The sequence below is a fragment of the Sinocyclocheilus rhinocerous genome, unplaced genomic scaffold, assembly GCF_001515625.1.
Source record: "Sinocyclocheilus rhinocerous isolate Xijiao unplaced genomic scaffold, SAMN03320098_v1.1 scaffold1484, whole genome shotgun sequence".
NCBI classification, from domain to species: Eukaryota; Metazoa; Chordata; class Actinopteri; order Cypriniformes; family Cyprinidae; genus Sinocyclocheilus; species Sinocyclocheilus rhinocerous.
This window is the reverse complement of record NW_015627249.1, coordinates 59,559-77,058: the sequence shown is the minus strand read 5'-3', so window position 1 is coordinate 77,058 and position 17,500 is coordinate 59,559. Positions and strand designations below refer to the sequence as shown.

The window sequence follows — 17,500 nt, the reverse complement described above, 5'->3', positions numbered from 1 at the left end:
CTTAAATAAATAAATACCTAAATAAATGTTAGATGTGTTTCCAATTTGTTCTGTCTGTTTTGTAATTAAATAATGCACAGCCAGTTTCATGTCCAGAAAAAAAAAATGTATGGTATATTTTCTCAGTTCACTGCCAAAATGTTATTTTTAGGCTCTGGTTATAAAGTTAGTCAAGATTTCTTGCTCCAAAATCAGTTCTGTTATAAATGTGTTAATCATTTTCATATCTATCTGCGACTCTCTTTAATTTAAATTGATTTAAAGGGGTGGTTCATTGTGATGTTACTTTTTTAACGCGCACTAGAGGCGGTTTAGCCAATCACAACACACTGGGCTAGCTAACCAATCACAGCACTTCGCCTATTTCTGAGGGCGGGGCTTCATAAAAACAGGAAAAGATCAGCCCGTTTCTTAGAGAAGGGACAGAGCGGTGTGGAATAAAAGTAAATTATCTGAAAAATAATGCGTTTTTTTTTTTAAACGAAGCATTAACACATGTTAGACTGCACCCCATAAACACAATCAAGCCTAGAAAAAAAACACTGAACCACCCCTTTAAGTTCCTAAAATGCTCTAATTTACGCCAATCAACAATATATAATATATACTGGTAATATGTATTATAATGATAATATATCAAATATTATATACAGTAGGTTGCGAGCTGTGAGAATCTCTAGATTACACACGCGTGTTATCTGGACACAGAGACCATCAGATTACGCAGGAACTGGAGAGAAACACACAACATGAGACGCTGACGTCCGTCTGTGTGTGTGTGTGTGTGTGTGTGTGTGTTTGCAGATGATCACTCGCGCGTGCGGCTGCAGAATCTGGACGGCGAGCAGAACTCTGATTACATTAATGCTAATTACGTTGATGTGAGTACAGAAGCAGCCGTGACCTTCTCACAAAGGTCACCGCACTCAAACACACACACACACACACACACACACACACATCAAGCCACACTCACATTATATCAAGAGCACGAGCGCACACACTCACTCACCGACTGAGCCTGGTTTCTGCCAAGGTTTTTTCTCCATTTCTGTCACCGATGGAGTTTCGGTTCCTTGCCGCTGTCGCCTTTGCCTTGCTTAGTTGGGGACACTTAATTTCTGGCAATATTGTTGACTTTATTGCACAGACACTATTGAAGAGAGCTGAACTGGATGATGACATCACTTGTGTGTGTGTGTGTGTGTGTGTGTGTGTGTGTGTGTGTTGAGCCGCCCTTCACGTCTCCTGAGCGATTAATCAGGTCTGGCTGTGATGTGCGGCACACGAGTGGCATATTAAATAAATGGATTAACAGAAGTGCGTTTGTCATTCATCTAATCTGGCCTGCCGAGGGCCGGCGGTGGCGGCAGAGATGCGCTCACGGGTTAAAGCTGATCCGTGTCTCAATTAAAGCACACTTATATACACACACACATGCACACACACACACACACACATGCACGAGGGCCCAGCGTGTTTCTCTGCATACTAACACATCCATCACACTCTCTTCAAATATCTTTAATAAGGGCTTTATTACCACAACTGTTTTACAGACAAAATCGGCAAAGCATTTTAAAGATGTATAATTATATTTTAGATAATTTATTTTCAACTATATTTTATCTACTGTATTTTAAATGTTTTAATATATGAACTATTAATCTTAGATGTGTTGAGACTTATGATTTTAATTTATTTTAACATATATTTAAAATCTAAACACTCCCTGTTATAAGTTCACAAGTTTGGGGTCGGTAATTTTTAAAATATTTTTAAAAGAAGTCTCTTCTGCTCACCAAGGCTGCATTTATTTAATCAAAAATACAGTAAAAATTGTGAAATATTATTACAATTTTAAACAGCTGTTTTCTATGTGAATAACTGTTAAACTGTAATGTATTTCTGTGATCAAAGCTGTATTTTCAGCATCATTACTCCAGTCTTCAGTGTCACATGATCTTCAGAAATCATTCTAATATGCTGATTTGCTGCTCGAGAAACATTTCTGATTATTATCAATGTTGAAAACATTAATATTTTTGTGGAAACCGTGATGCATTTTATTTTTCAGGATTCACAGATGAATAGAAAGTTCAAAAGAACAGCATTTATTTGAAACAGAAATCTTTTGTAACATTATAAATGTCTTTACTGTCACTTTTTTATCAGTTTAATGCAGCCTTGATTAATAAAAGTAGTCGTTTCTTTGAAAACTGTTCATTATTTACATTTATATAATTAAATTAAGTTGCTTATATAGTCATATATAATATGTGGACATTATCTATTCAGATGTGCAATTTATATAAATATTTTTGCAGCTTCAGATAGATGTCTCAGTGGCTCTCAGGTTCTTCAGCGCCTGAGGTTTCATCTGTGCTGCCTGAGGCGTTCCCTCTCTCTGTCACTCCATCATTAAACGTGTTGCATCTTTAAATGTGAGGCAGTAACAGCTTTAACGAATGCAGGGCGTCAGACTGATTTCATAAAGGACTTCAGGATGGGTTTATGAGCTGGGCTTCAGCATCAGGATTCTCTGAGAGCTGCAGCGATACATAATTCATCATCTTCATTCTGAGCTTGACATGAGAGACAGACAGACAGGAGTGAAGCGTGGGAACAGAAGCGGTCCTGAGACGCAGCCCTGGGGTCGAGGTGTGAGACGTACCGGGAGAAACCCAGGGCTGATGGGAGATTTTTACCTCTGTGCGCTTGTAAGAGAATAATGCATGAACACTGTCACTGTCGAGAGATCTGACCGGATAAAAGACCATCGCTTTACCCAATGAGAAGAAAAGCTTCCTCTTCTGCTGCAGGAGAGAGACTCAACTAATGGAATAGTTCAGCCGAAAAACAGCCTTCTGTTAAACTTGAACTAATACTGAAAATATTAATCGAAACATCTGTCAAATTATTGAAAAATCAGCAACAGAATGCGTAGTTCGTGCATTAAAAATGTCCGTCAAAACCAACACATGCTGAACGATGTTCACTAACACAGCAAAGGTTTTTTTTTTTTTTACTGTATTAGCATTTATTCTGCTGTGTGACGTATTTCACTCGGTTCTCTGATCATTCGGATTCAATTTCAGTGAGTGAAGAACAAATGTGAGCCTGGAGCACGAAACCAGTCATAAGGGTCAGTTTTGTGAAACTGAGATGTATGCATCAGCTGAAAGCTGAATAAATAGCTTTTCATTGATGTATGGTTTGTTAGGATAGGACAATATTTGGCTGAGATACAACTATTTGAAAATCTGGAATCTGAGGGTGCAAAAAAATCTAAATATTGAGAAAATCATCTTTAAAGTTGTTCAAATGAAGTTCTTAGCAATGCATATTACTAATCAAAAATTAAGTTTTGATATATTTACGGTAGGAAGTTTACAAAATATCTTCATGGAACATGATCTTTACTTAATATCCTAATGATTTTTGGCATTAAAGAAAAATGTATAATTTTGACCCATACAATGTATTGTTGGCTATTGCTACAAATATACCCCAGCGACTTAACACTGCTTTTGTGCTGCAGGCTCACATATCTATACTCGCTTGCGCACAGCTGGGTAGAAACTGATTACATGTAATCTGGATTACATTACATTTTAATCAGACTACAGTTACTTTTTTATTACATGATTAAACATAATTCACACAGTAGCAATTAATTATTCATAATTTATTGATTCTCCCTACTTCTTGTTGTTCATCTTTTTAATTTTTCCTTTCCAAAATAGCCTGCTGCTTATATGCATTCAGAAAGTGTAGTACGGTGACTAATTACACAGAAAATGGAGACACCACACATTTCAAATCATTTCATTTTTAAGAGGTGTTTTCTCAGCATTTCAACATGGCATCGACTACTGATGTTCATTTTTATTTTTAATTATCACTCAGTGGGTTATTTATCCATGTATTACTGTGTCTTTGGAAGGATTTTGTCTTTCAAATGCATTAAAATGCATGTTATTTCTGATTTATATGTAATGCAGGGATTCCCAAACTTTTTTTTTTTTGTCAGCCGAACCTCTTTCACCTAATATATTTATTTGAAGAACCCCTGAGATTCTAGGGTTAATTGGTTCAATTTAAGTTAATAATTATAAGTAACAAATTTGCATGCTCATGGTTCTCTGAGGTTGGTTAATGGTCACATGACATGCAGGTAAACAAATAAAATACTACTTTTTTAGTAAGTGTCTTATTTTTGATTGTTGTAATTATTAGCTTTTTTTTTTTATTATTAAACTCACAAATCCCTGCAGTTTCTTCACAAAGCCCAGTTTGGGAAATGTTGATGTAATGTTTTGTTTAATGCACTTTAATGCAACATTCTTTCTCTTTGTATTTTTATATCAGTATGGTACAAAATTATGCAATTTAAATCAATATGATAAACGAGTTAGGTCAGAAGTCATCTAAAAGTAATCAAAGTGTGTAATGTAATGGATTAGGTTACTAACTACAATTTTTCTCATGTAATTTGGTCTGCAGTTACTCAGTAATCTACCCAGCACTGCGTGTGTGTTATGTATTATGCATGTTATTGTCTTTGACAGACAGCATGTTAAAGCCACTCAGGCCATCATTTTCTCCTTCTTTTCGGAAAGCGATGACTTAGTCCAAACATCCGGTAGTGTGAGGTTTCTCATAAATATAACTGTGTATCGTGCACGTTATTGTTTGACAGACATCAATGCTGTGATATTCAAATTATGTGGATTTGAAAACAGATGGATCGTAAAGTAATAATTATTTATTTCTTAGTCAGCGGCAAGTGTTCAGTGAAGCGACTGATGCCCATGAGAGTGTTTTATCAATATTTTCAGTTCTTGACGGACGTGATAACATGCGTAAGTGGTAATCTGTGTTTTAATTTGGGTATTTATAAAACATGCTGGAGATGTTTTATTCCGTGTTACTCAAAGACTGACATGCTTGGCTTGTCAAAGATAATACGTTCAGCTGTAGCAAATTTGTTGACTTTTGAAAATCAAGTTTTTCAGCCTGAAAGGAGTGGTTTTGATGCACAAAGTTGTTTTTATTGCATCTCATTACAAAAATCTTTTATTTAATCCCATGAAAATGCAGATCCTGTCATAAATAATAGTGAAACATCACTTTTTAATTCTGTTATTCAGTTATTACCCCTTAGCAGATTTTAATGTATGCACACACATACACACACACACTCTCTCTCAGACACACACACACACACACTCTCTCACACACACACACACTCTCTCACACACTCACACACTCTCTCTCACACACACACACACACAGACACACACAGACACACACTCTCTCTCTCACACACACACACTCACACACTCTCTCTCTCACACACACACACACACACTCTCTCTCTCAGACACACACACACACACACTCTCTCTCTCAGACACACACACACACACACTCTCTCTCTCAGACACACACACACACACACTCTCTCTCTCAGACACACACACACACACACTCTCTCTCTCAGACACACACACACACACACTCTCTCTCTCAGACACACACACACACACACTCTCTCTCTCAGACACACACACACACACACTCTCTCTCTTTCTCTCTCTCTCTCACACACACACACACACAGACACACACAGACACACACTCTCTCTCACACACACACACACACAGACACACACTCTCTCTCTCACACACACACACACACACTCAAACAGAGACTAAAATAAATGTACAAAGATCAGCAGCCGTCAAACTCAACAAAGAACAAAAAACAGTATAAAGGTTTCTTAGAAGTGTCTTTAAAGTGGCGAATAAATGAACAGAATTAAATTTTTTGGGTGAGCTCACACCTTAATGAGATTTGTCATGTGTGTGTGTGTGTGTGTTCTCTGCTGAGGTTTGGAGCTGCAGCTGTCAGTCCAGTTGACACACACACACACACACAGACACACACTCTCACACACACACACACACTCACACTCACACACTCTCTCTCACACACACACACACACAGACACACACAGACACACACTCTCTCTCTCACACACACACACTCACACACACACACACACACACACACTCTCTCTGGCAGTAAGTGCAGCTCTGGACTCTCCGCAGCAGCTTGAGCTCACAGTTATTAGATCAGTGTAGGAAAACCAGCAAAATCCAGTAAATCATCAGTAACTCTCCCTCGTTCATTAGTGCTGGTTCGTCAGTCCTCAAGTCAAGTCAAGTCGCCTTTATTTATATAGCGCTTTTAACAATACAGATTGTGTCAAAGCAACTGAACAGCATTAATTAGGAAAATAGTGTGTCAATAATGCAAAATGACAATAGTAAACACTAATTTTTCAGTTAAAGGCAGTTCATCATTGAATTCAGTGATGTCATCATCAGTTCAGTTTAAATAGTATCTTTGCAATCAAGTCAACGATATCGCTGGAAATGAAGTGTCCCCAACTAAGCAAGCCAGAGGCGACAGCGGCAAGGAACCAAAACTCCATCGGTGACAGAATGGAGAAAAAAACTTGGGAGAAACCAGGCTCAGTCGGGGGCCAGTGCTCCTCTGACCAGACAAAACCAGCAGTTCAATTTCAGGCTAGCAAAGGCACAATGTGCCGAGGAATCATCTGGTTCCTGTGGTCTTGTCCCGGTGGTCGTCTGAGACAAGGTCATTACAGGGGATCTGTATCTGGGGCTCATCTAGTTGTCCTGATCTCCGCTGACATTAGCATTAATTAGGAAAATAGTGTGTCAATAATGCAAAATGACAATAGTAAACACTCATTTTTCAGTTAAAGGCAGTTCATCATTGAATTCAGTGATGTCATCATCCAGCTCAGTTCAGTTTAAATAGTATCTTTGCAATCATTTGCAATCAAGTCAACGATATCGCTGGAAATGAAGTGTCCCCAACTAAGCAAGCCAGAGGCGACAGCGGCAAGGAACCAAAACTCCATCGGTGACAGAATGGAGAAAAAACCTTGGGAGAAACCAGGCTCAGTCGGGGGGCCAGTTCTCCTCTGGCCAGACAAAACCAGCAGTTCAATTTCAGGCTAGCAAAGTCACATTGTGCAGAGGAATCATCTGGTTCCTGTGGTCTTGTCCCGGTGGCCGTCTGAGACAAGGTCTTTACTGGGGATCTGTATCTGGGGCTCATCTAGTTGTCCTGGTCTCCGCTGTCTTTCAGGGCTGTAGAGGTCCTTTCTAGGTGCTGATCCACCATCTGGTCTGAATATGTACTGGATCCGGGTGACTGCAGTGACCATCTGATCTGGATACAGACTGGATCTGGTGGCAGCGGTGACCTCGGAATAAGAGAGAAACAGACTAATATTAGCGTAGATGCCATTCTTCTAACGATGTAGCAAGTACATCGGGTGTTATGGGAAGTGTTCCCGGTTGCGGTTGACCTAATTAATGCAGCCTAAAAATCCTTTAACGGATTTGAATATTAGAAGCGTATTAGTGTGTTATGTGTAAGCCAGGTTGAAGAGATGGGTCTTTAATCTAGATTTAAACTGACAGAGTGTGTCTGCCTCCCGAACAATGTTAGGTAGGTTATTCCAGAGTTTGGGCGCTAAATAGGAAAAGGATCTTCCGCCCGTAGTTGATTTTGATATTCTAGGTATTATCAAATGGCCAGAGTTTTGAGAACGCAGTGGACGTGGAGGACTATAATGTAACAAGAGCTCGTTCAAATACTGAGGTGCTAAACCATTCAGGGTTTTATAAGTAATTAGCAAGATTTTAAAATCTATACGGTGTTTAATAGGTAGCCAGTGCAGTGTTGACAGAACCGAGCTAATATGGTCATACTTCTTGGTTCTAGTAAGAACTCTAGCTGCTGTATTTTGGACCAGCTGGAGTTTGTTTATTAAGCGTGCAGAACAACCACCCAATAAAGCATTACAATAATCTAACCTTGAGGTCATAAACGCATGGATTAACATTTCTGCATTTGACATTGAGAGAATAGGTCGTAATTTAGATATATTTCCTCACTAGTACTAGTGCTGATAGTGATAGTGATAAACCTCTAGTCCTGAGCATTAGTGCAGTGCTTGTGCTCCAGTCGTGAACGATTCCTCAAATCAAACGTCTGATACACAACCCTAGCAACCAGTCAGAGCACCTTAGCAACCACATAACACACTGACAGTCTCAGCAGGTTGAGCAGCAGTTTCCTCTGGTTTTATTGCTCTAATTTGATGGTTAGTGACTAGTTTTAGTTCAGCAGCTCTTGACAGCTGAAGTTTGTGATACGGGATGTGTGTGCAATTTTCCCCCTTTTTGGCAGAATCTTCAGACTTCAGCATAAAGTTTCCTCTTGTGTTTTACTCTCTTTTTTTTGCTGAAACTTCTCCAATAAGTTCAGTAGCACATTTGTTTTCCTGGTAATGTGCAGTTGAAGATATTCTGGGAATGAAGCACCAGGTGCGCGTCATCAAGCGTTTGCGGTGCTTTTGCGTGTGAAAGCCTCTTGATTGGAGCGAGAGAAGCTCCCTGCTGTTAGTGCTTCATATTAGTGCTTTTTGTTATTGGCATCAGTCTGATTTGGCCAATATTAAGACCCGATAATATCAGGTCTTATTTTAGCTTTTCTTTTTCTGTGTACTGTACGTTCATGCATGTTTCCTAAAAGATGATTGAAATAATCAAAGCAAAGTAGGGTTATGATTTTAACAGATTTAGCTGTAATTTACATCTTTTCTCCAGAGTTTCATGATGTCCACGTCCTCTATTTTATTATTCGTTTTTAATTAATTTATGTATTTATTTTGCATAGCATGTTTCACAATGCACGTTGTTGCACAGAAATGAATACTAATAAGAAATAATGAATTCCTCACATTTATCAGGTTAGAGCTGGATTACAGGATCATTTACATTTGAAGATGATAAAAACAATTAGTATTAGTATATATGGCTTTGTGTGAGGTAATGCATATGTGTAAAGTTAACTGAATTTAGTCATTCAGTTTGTGGTGATTATTGAGGGTTATGAAATCTGTAATGTTTTGGTTTAAATAAACAGTGTTCTGGTGTCGGGACAAATATAATTACTACTGGTAATGATTAAAATTACTTATATTGAGGTTTAAGGTTTTAGTCATTGGTAGTTTAACAAAAAAGTTATTTAAAAATCATGCTGTAATTTTTATTTACGTAATACTTACATAATACTTGTAATACATAATACTTAAATTGATTAAAGTGTTAAATTAATATACATAAATTAATGTCCTGCTTGATATATAAAAATTGGGGGGGGGGAAAACATTAAAAAAAAGATATATATAATAATATTAAATTAAAGTTTTTTTTCATAATTAGATTTTGGTAATAATTTGAATTTGATTTCATTTTTATATTTCCTGTTTTCACTTAAAATTTTGTTACAGTTTTAGTCATTTTGTTGTGTTTTGTCATTTTTATTAGTTTAAAAAAAAAATTAAATAGCTTTTGTTCATTTAAATTTTTTACACTGAAAAAAAAAAACATTTACTAGAACATTTCTAATATAAATTAATATACATAAATTAATGTCCTGCTTGATATATAAAAATTGGGGGGGGGGAAAACATTAAAAAAAAGATATATATAATAATATTAAATTAAAGTTTTTTTTCATAATTAGATTTTGGTAATAATTTGAATTTGATTTCATTTTTATATTTCCTGTTTTCACTTAAAATTTTGTTACAGTTTTAGTCATTTTGTTGTGTTTTGTCATTTTTATTAGTTTAAAAAAAAATTAAATAGCTTTTGTTCATTTAAATTTTTTACACTGAAAAAAAAATACATTTACTAGAACATTTCTAATAAATTTCATAAATAATTACAAGGAAATGGCAAGTTATGCTGAATTTTTAAGTAGAAAAAATAAAATAATTTTCTTGTAAAATGTACAACAAATAAGAATTATATTTTTATGAATAATAATATGTGTATTAGTTTCGAGAAGTAATTTTTTTATATTGTAGTTTTTTTCTAGCTAACGATAATATAAGTTTAAGTTTTTTATATTTTTATTTCAGTAAATGTGTATTTTGTTTCAAGTAAGAAGATGTTTTTATAGTTTTAGTTAATGATAAAACCCTATAATGTTGTCAGTTTTGCTTGAGCTCATTTTGAGGAATATCATTTTGTTCTGTATGATCCAATCAATCAAAAGAGACCAAATATTCAAAGCAAGAATAGCACTGTTTGATATGTGGTGATCAGTAGGTGGCGCTGTAGAGCAGAGTCTGTAAGGAATCAGTGAATCTGCTGCTGGTTCTGATGGTGAAGGAGCTTGAGCAGGTTCTGTTGCAGATCATTTGCTCGTGTGAAGCAGCCGCATGTCTTCAGATGTCACGCAGACGCTGCAGTTTCTGGAAACACCTCTGCTAGACTGGCACGCGTGTGTGTTTGTGCAGACGGTAACTGTTGGAGATGAGAGTGTGTGTCTGACAGGCTGCGGTGTGACGTTACAAACCCACTCAGCAGGTGTCCTGCTCGCCTCCCATCATCCCAGCGTCCCCTGAGACTCGTGGGCCGGCCGAGTGGGAGCGAGAGAAGACATTCGAGCCATCGAGGCGCGCTTCAAACCTCACGACTGACGAACATGGAGATGCTCTTACAGCCTGAATGTGAACTAGTTCAGCTGAACATCAACATACTGTCGTATCTTATACTGTCATAGAGTTTCTGAAAAGTCTGCTCTTGTCTTCATATTTGGGTTACACGAAGCAGAGATTTTAACATTCTTGACAAAGTAGCATTAAAGTTCTGTGTGTGTTTGTGATATAAAGGGACAGTTCACCCTTAAATGAAAATGTGCTGGTAATTTACTCATCCTCAGGCCATCCAAGATGACTTCATTTTCTTCAGTAGATCAGTAAAGAAGATTTTTAGCTGAAAGCGTGGTTCTCTGTGAATCATAAAATGCAAGTCAATGGCTACCGTCACTTTGAGAGTCAAAAACACATCGACAGGCAACACAGAATGAATACCTGTGGCTCCTGATGATATATCAGGGTCTTATGAAGAGAAACGATCAGTCTGTGCAAGAAACTGAACATTATTTACAGCATTATTACCTGTAATCTAGAGCCTCAGGAAAAAACGGTCCGGAGTGATGTTCGGTTCACGAACGAATCATTCTTTTGACCTGATTCTTTTTAGTGAACTAGTTGAATCAGTTCATTGAATCGGACTGAATCGTCTGAATCAGTTCGCAGCTCGAGCAGCACAGATCTACAAGTTACTGAATCAGAACTCACTTTCAGACGCCTGACAGTCACTGTGACTCCAAATGAGCCGAAACAGCGGCGAATCAGATCCTGTGATGAATGAATCATTCAGCGCTGGGGAAACAGTTCGACTCGGACCGAAGACCGATGAGCCGCTGATATGAGCATGCGTGAACCCAACACGGGGTCAAATGAACGTTTTTATCATTTCTCATGGTTTATGTAAAACAGTGAGCTGATGAAGACGAGTTTATTCACTTTATATGCTTTAGACACATAAAAGTGTGTGTGTGTGTGTGTGAGAGAGAGAAAGAGAGAGAGTGTGTGAGCAGGTCTGAACTCACATTAAGAGCTCATAAAGCCATTAAAACACTTTTAATCATTTGTCAAAAGTAATTTTCTTCAGTCAGCACTTGATTAAAAACAACATTAATTCAGATTAATTGGTCCCATAATGGAATAACTCCTCAAAGGTTGTTCAATGAAGCTGAAGATGATGAAGGTGTCATTATGTTTGAGTCGGTCGTGTGTTTTCTCTCTGCAGGACCGATGCAGGAGACCGTCATCGACTTCTGGAGGATGGTGTGGCAGGAGAACACGGCAACCATTGTCATGGTGACCAACCTGGTGGAAGTTGGCAGGGTGAGTGTGAAAGTGTGTGTTTGTGCGAACATCTGCATCACACATCATCTGCACTAAAGCTGTTTGCTGAGAATCTCACAAAACCACAGGATCATCTCTGAGTTACATTCACAATCATATCAAGCCGCATGTATTTCTATAGCGCTTTATACAATACAGACTGTTTCACTGTAATAAACAGGAAAATAAAAGTGTTGATGTTGCAAGGTTCATCAATTATGAAACAAACTCTGTTTCAGCTGTAAAGCAGCTCTACAGAAGACAATAAAGTCATTATTCAGATCAGTTCTGTTCAATAACCAGTGGTGAACAGTAGTAGAGTTTGTGTGTGTGTGTGTATGCATGTGCTTGGGTGTGTGTGTGTGTGTGTGTGTGTGTGTGTGTGTTTGGCTGGTGTCTGCAGTTCAGATGAGTGTGTGAAATCGACTCCCGCAGGATCACTTGCAGAGTAAACGATGCATTCTGGGCTTCATCAATGTGAAGTGGCCAGAAACTGATCAATGAAGCTCATTATCAGACAGAACAGCCCAGACCGCCCAGTCTACAGACAGACTAGAGTTTTGTAGACTGACAATTACATTTCATCCTTTTAAATAATAAAACATTTGTTTATTTAATGCTGTGAATGAGTTTACGTATTTCATCATTGGATATAGACACCTCTGAAATCAGCTCGTTTAATTACAGTCATTAGCAGCTTGATCCATTTAATTATTATTAAAGTTCAACATGTTTAAAAGTAGACCTGGACGCAGTAAGACTGAATAAACCTCATCATGACAGTTATATAAAGACTCATAATTTGATTGAATCATAATAATGTCGTTGATTCTAACGGCTGACTGATGCCGGATCAGAACGGATGGCTTTGATAATGCTGTTGAACAGAGCTTCAGTATGGAGGCTGTGATCAGTCGTGGATCTCCTCTGGTCCAGCTGTGCAGATGTGTGGTGCCGGTCTGTTATATGATGCTGATCTAATGTGGGCTCGAGCGGCGCTGCTTCCCTGCAGAGACCCATAAACCCACCGCCGCGCTCCACTGACATCCATCTGCAGCCACACTCAGCTCAGACCTTCTGGAGGAAACTATCTAACTATCTATCTATCTATCTATCCTTCCATCCAACCATCCTCTGTTAATCATATGTCATACAGCACATTTATTTCTATAGTGCTTTATACAATACTGATTCTGTCAAAGCAGCTTTAGAGTATTAAACAGGAAAATAGTTTGTCAAAAATGCAAGAGGACAATAACAAACTAATCTATCTATCTATCTATCTATCTATCTATCTATCCTTCCATCCAACCATCCTCTGTTAATCATATGTCATACAGCACCTGTTAATCCCCCCATCCATCTTTAATCCATCCATCATTAATCCATCTATCTATTGTTAATCCCTCCATCCATCATCCATCCATCTATTGTTAATCCCTCCATTCATCACCCATCCATATTTAATCCATCCATCATTAATCCATCCATCTAATGTTAATCCCTCCATCCATCATCCATCATCCATCCATCAATTGTTAATCCCTCCATCCATCCATCTATTGTTCTTTATTTCTATAGTGCTTTATACAATACTGATTCTGTCAAAGCAGCTTTAGAGTATTAAACAGGAAAATAGTTTGTCAAAAATGCAAGAGGACAATAACAAACTAATTTTATCGGTTGGCAAATTCCTACCGAATAATCGTGTCCACCGGTATATCGGCCAGCCCAGTTCCATCCATCATCCATCCATCCATCCATCGTAAATCCCTCCATCCAACATCCATCCATCCATCTTTAATCCATCCATCATCCATCCATCCATCGTTAATCCCTCCTTCCATCATCCATCCATCCATCTTTAATCCATCCATCGTTAATCCCTCCATCATCCATCCATCATTAATCTCTCCATCCATCATCCATCCATCGTAAATCCCTCCATCCATCATTCATCCATCCATCTAATGTTAATCCCTTAATTATCCGTCCATCATAAATCCCTCCATCCATCATTCATCCATCTTTAATCCATCCATCATCCATTTTTCAGCTAAAGTCAGTTCATTGATGATTCAGTGATGTAATCATCCAGTTCAGCTCTCTTCAATAGTGTCTGTGCAATCAGTCAAGCGTCCCCAACTAAGCAAGACAAAGGAACCAAAACTCCATCGGTGACAGAAATGGAGAAAAAACCTTGGGAGAAACCAGGCTCAGTCGGTGGGCCAAATCGTTCCATCCATCCATCCATCGTTGATCGTTCCATCTAGGGGTGGGCGATATGACCAAAATCTTATGTCACGATACAATTAATTTCATTTCACGTTAACACTATATATCACGATATAGTTATTTTTGCTTTAAATAAGGTCTTTATGATATCAACACTTTTGATACCATAGAAATTTCATAATTACGTGTCAATATCACAAAAAAGCTAATACTAGCCTAAAAAAAACAACCTCAGGCTCACTGAAGACCAGTAAACAGTCAGCGATTAAATAAGATGTTTAAACTTAGATGTTTTTTAATGTGTTTTCTTTCTCAGCTGTTTGCTTTCACTTAAGACCTAAATAACTGTGTTTACACTTGCAAAGACAGACATTCTGACACATTGTGTCTATTTAACCGCTCAAGGCCTATAAAGCGGCAAAAACTCCTGTGCTCTACGAGCTCCGTCTTCTCTCGCATGTCTCTCTGACGGCTCTCAGGAACACTCTCTCTGACAACACGCACATATCGCCAAATGAGTTCTCTCTCGCTGCTGATCATGTTTCAACGGCTTAAAATCACTTGTTTTTAAACCGCAATGCTTAAAAACGCATGCAGATGTTACGTTTTCTTGACCACGTAGCACAGCAGCATCGCGTTAGCGTGTAACCCCGACAGAGACCACAGTCCAACATTTCTACCGGTTAATCGTGTCCACCGGTATATCGCCCAGCCCAAGTTCCATCCATCATCCATCCATCCATCTATTGTTGAACCCTCCATCCATCATCCATCCATCTAATGTTAATACCTCCATCCATCCATCTATTGTTAATCCCCCCATCCATCTTTAATCCATCCATCATTAATCCATCCATCTATTGTTAATCCCTCCATCCATCATCCATCTATTGTTAAATCCTCCATCCTCCATCCATCCATACATCTATTGTTAATCCTTCAATCCATCATCCATACATCTAATGTTAATACCTCCATCCATCCATCTATTGTTAATCCCCTCATCCATCATCCATCTATTGTTAAATCCTCCTTCCATCATCCATCCATCTAATGTTAATCCCTCCATCCATCATCCATCTATTGTTAAATCCTCCTTCCATCATCCATCCATCTAATGTTAATCCCTTAATTATCCGTCCATCATAAATCCCTCCATCCATCATTCATCCATCTTTAATCCATCCATCATCCATTTTTCAGCTAAAGTCAGTTCATTGATGATTCAGTGATGTAATCATCCAGTTCAGCTCTCTTCAATAGTGTCTGTGCAATCAGTCAAGCGTCCCCAACTAAGCAAGACAAAGGAACCAAAACTCCATCGGTGACAGAAATGGAGAAAAAACCTTGGGAGAAACCAGGCTCAGTCGGTGGGCCAAATCGTTCCATCCATCCATCCATCGTTGATCGTTCCATCTAGGGGTGGGCGATATGACCAAAATCTTATGTCACGATACAATTAATTTCATTTCACGTTAACACTATATATCACGATATAGTTATTTTTGCTTTAAATAAGGTCTTTATGATATCAACACTTTTGATACCATAGAAATTTCATAATTATGTGTCAATATCACAAAAAAGCTAATACTAGCCTAAAAAAAACAACCTCAGGCTCACTGAAGACCAGTAAACAGTCAGCGATTAAATAAGATGTTTAAACTTAGATGTTTTTTAATGTGTTTTCTTTCTCAGCTGTTTGCTTTCACTTAAGACCTAAATAACTGTGTTTACACTTGCAAAGACAGACATTCTGACACATTGTGTCTATTTAACCGCTCAAGGCCTATAAAGCGGCAAAAACTCCTGTGCTCTACGAGCTCCGTCTTCTCTCGCATGTCTCTCTGACGGCTCTCAGGAACACTCTCTCTGACAACACGCACATATCGCCAAATGAGTTCTCTCTCGCTGCTGATCATCATCCATCCATCAATTGTTAATCCCTCCATCCATCCATCTATTGTTGAATCCTCCATCCATCATCTATCCATCCATCATTAATCCCTCCATCCATCATCCATCCATCTAATGTTAATCCCTCTATCCATCCATGATCCATCGTTAATCCATCCATCATCCATCCATCAATTGTTAATCCTTCCATCCATCCATCTATTGTTGAACCCTCCATCCATAAGACAGACATTCTGACACATTGTGTCTATTTAACCGCTCAAGGCCTATAAAGCGGCAAAAACTCCTGTGCTCTACGAGCTCCGTCTTCTCTCGCATGTCTCTCTGACGGCTCTCAGGAACACTCTCTCTGACAACACGCACATATCGCCAAATGAGTTCTCTCTCGCTGCTGATCATGTTTCAACGGCTTAAAATCACTTGTTTTTAAACCGCAATGCTTAAAAACGCATGCAGATGTTACGTTTTCTTGACCACGTAGCACAGCAGCATCGCGTTAGCGTGTAACCCCGACAGAGACCACAGTCCAACATTTCTACCGGTTAATCGTGTCCACCGGTATATCGCCCAGCCCAAGTTCCATCCATCATCCATCCATCCATCTATTGTTGAACCCTCCATCCATCATCCATCCATCTAATGTTAATCCCTCCATCCATCATCCATCTAATGTTAATCCCTCTTTCCATCATCCATCCATCTAATGTTAATCCCTCCATCCATCATCCATCTATTGTTAATCCCTCCATCCATCATCCATCCATCGTTAATCCATCCATCATCCATCCATCAATTGTTAATCCTTCCATCCATCCATCTATTGTTGAACCCTCCATCCATCATTAATCCCTCCATCCATCATCCATCCATCTTTAATCCATCCATCTATTGTTAGTTCCTCCATCCATCATTCATCCCTCCATCCATCATCCATCCATCAATTGTTAATCCCTCCATCCATCCATATATTGTTGAACCCTCCATCCATCATCCATTGTTAATCCATCCATCCATCTAATGTTAATTCCTCCATCCATCATCCATCTATTGTTAAATCCTCCGTCCATCATCCATCCATCTAATGTTAATCCCTCCATCCATCCATCCATCCATCATCCATCGTTAATCCACCCATCATCCATCCATCAATTGTTAATCCCTCCATCCATCCATATATTGTTGAACCCTCCATCCATCATCCATTGTTAATCCATCCATCCATCATCCATCCATCATTAATCCCTCCATCGTTAATCCATCCATCCATCTATTGTTGATCCATTTATCGTTCCATCCATCCAAATGTTTAGTATGTTTTTTAATATATTTGGTTCACAGGGACACAGTGTAAACCTCATAAACCATGTTTACATTTTAAATACCCATGTCATTATACACATAAACCATATAGTCAAGCACACACACACACACACACACACACACACACACACCGCAAAAAATTGGAATCA

At 38.5% G+C, this 17,500-nt stretch overlaps 1 protein-coding gene across 1 annotated transcript in view; it reads left to right on the top strand.

Moving 5' to 3' along the window:
• The window catches only part of LOC107726034 (receptor-type tyrosine-protein phosphatase mu-like), a 95,012-nt gene that overhangs the window by 37,234 nt on the left and 40,278 nt on the right, over positions 1-17,500 (top strand). Inside the window, exons 10-12 of the mRNA XM_016535507.1 lie at positions 805-922; positions 10,340-10,464; positions 11,782-11,879. Of these exons, the coding sequence (XP_016390993.1) occupies positions 805-922; positions 10,340-10,464; positions 11,782-11,879 (341 nt within the window). The remainder of the gene's footprint in view (positions 1-804; positions 923-10,339; positions 10,465-11,781; positions 11,880-17,500) is intronic.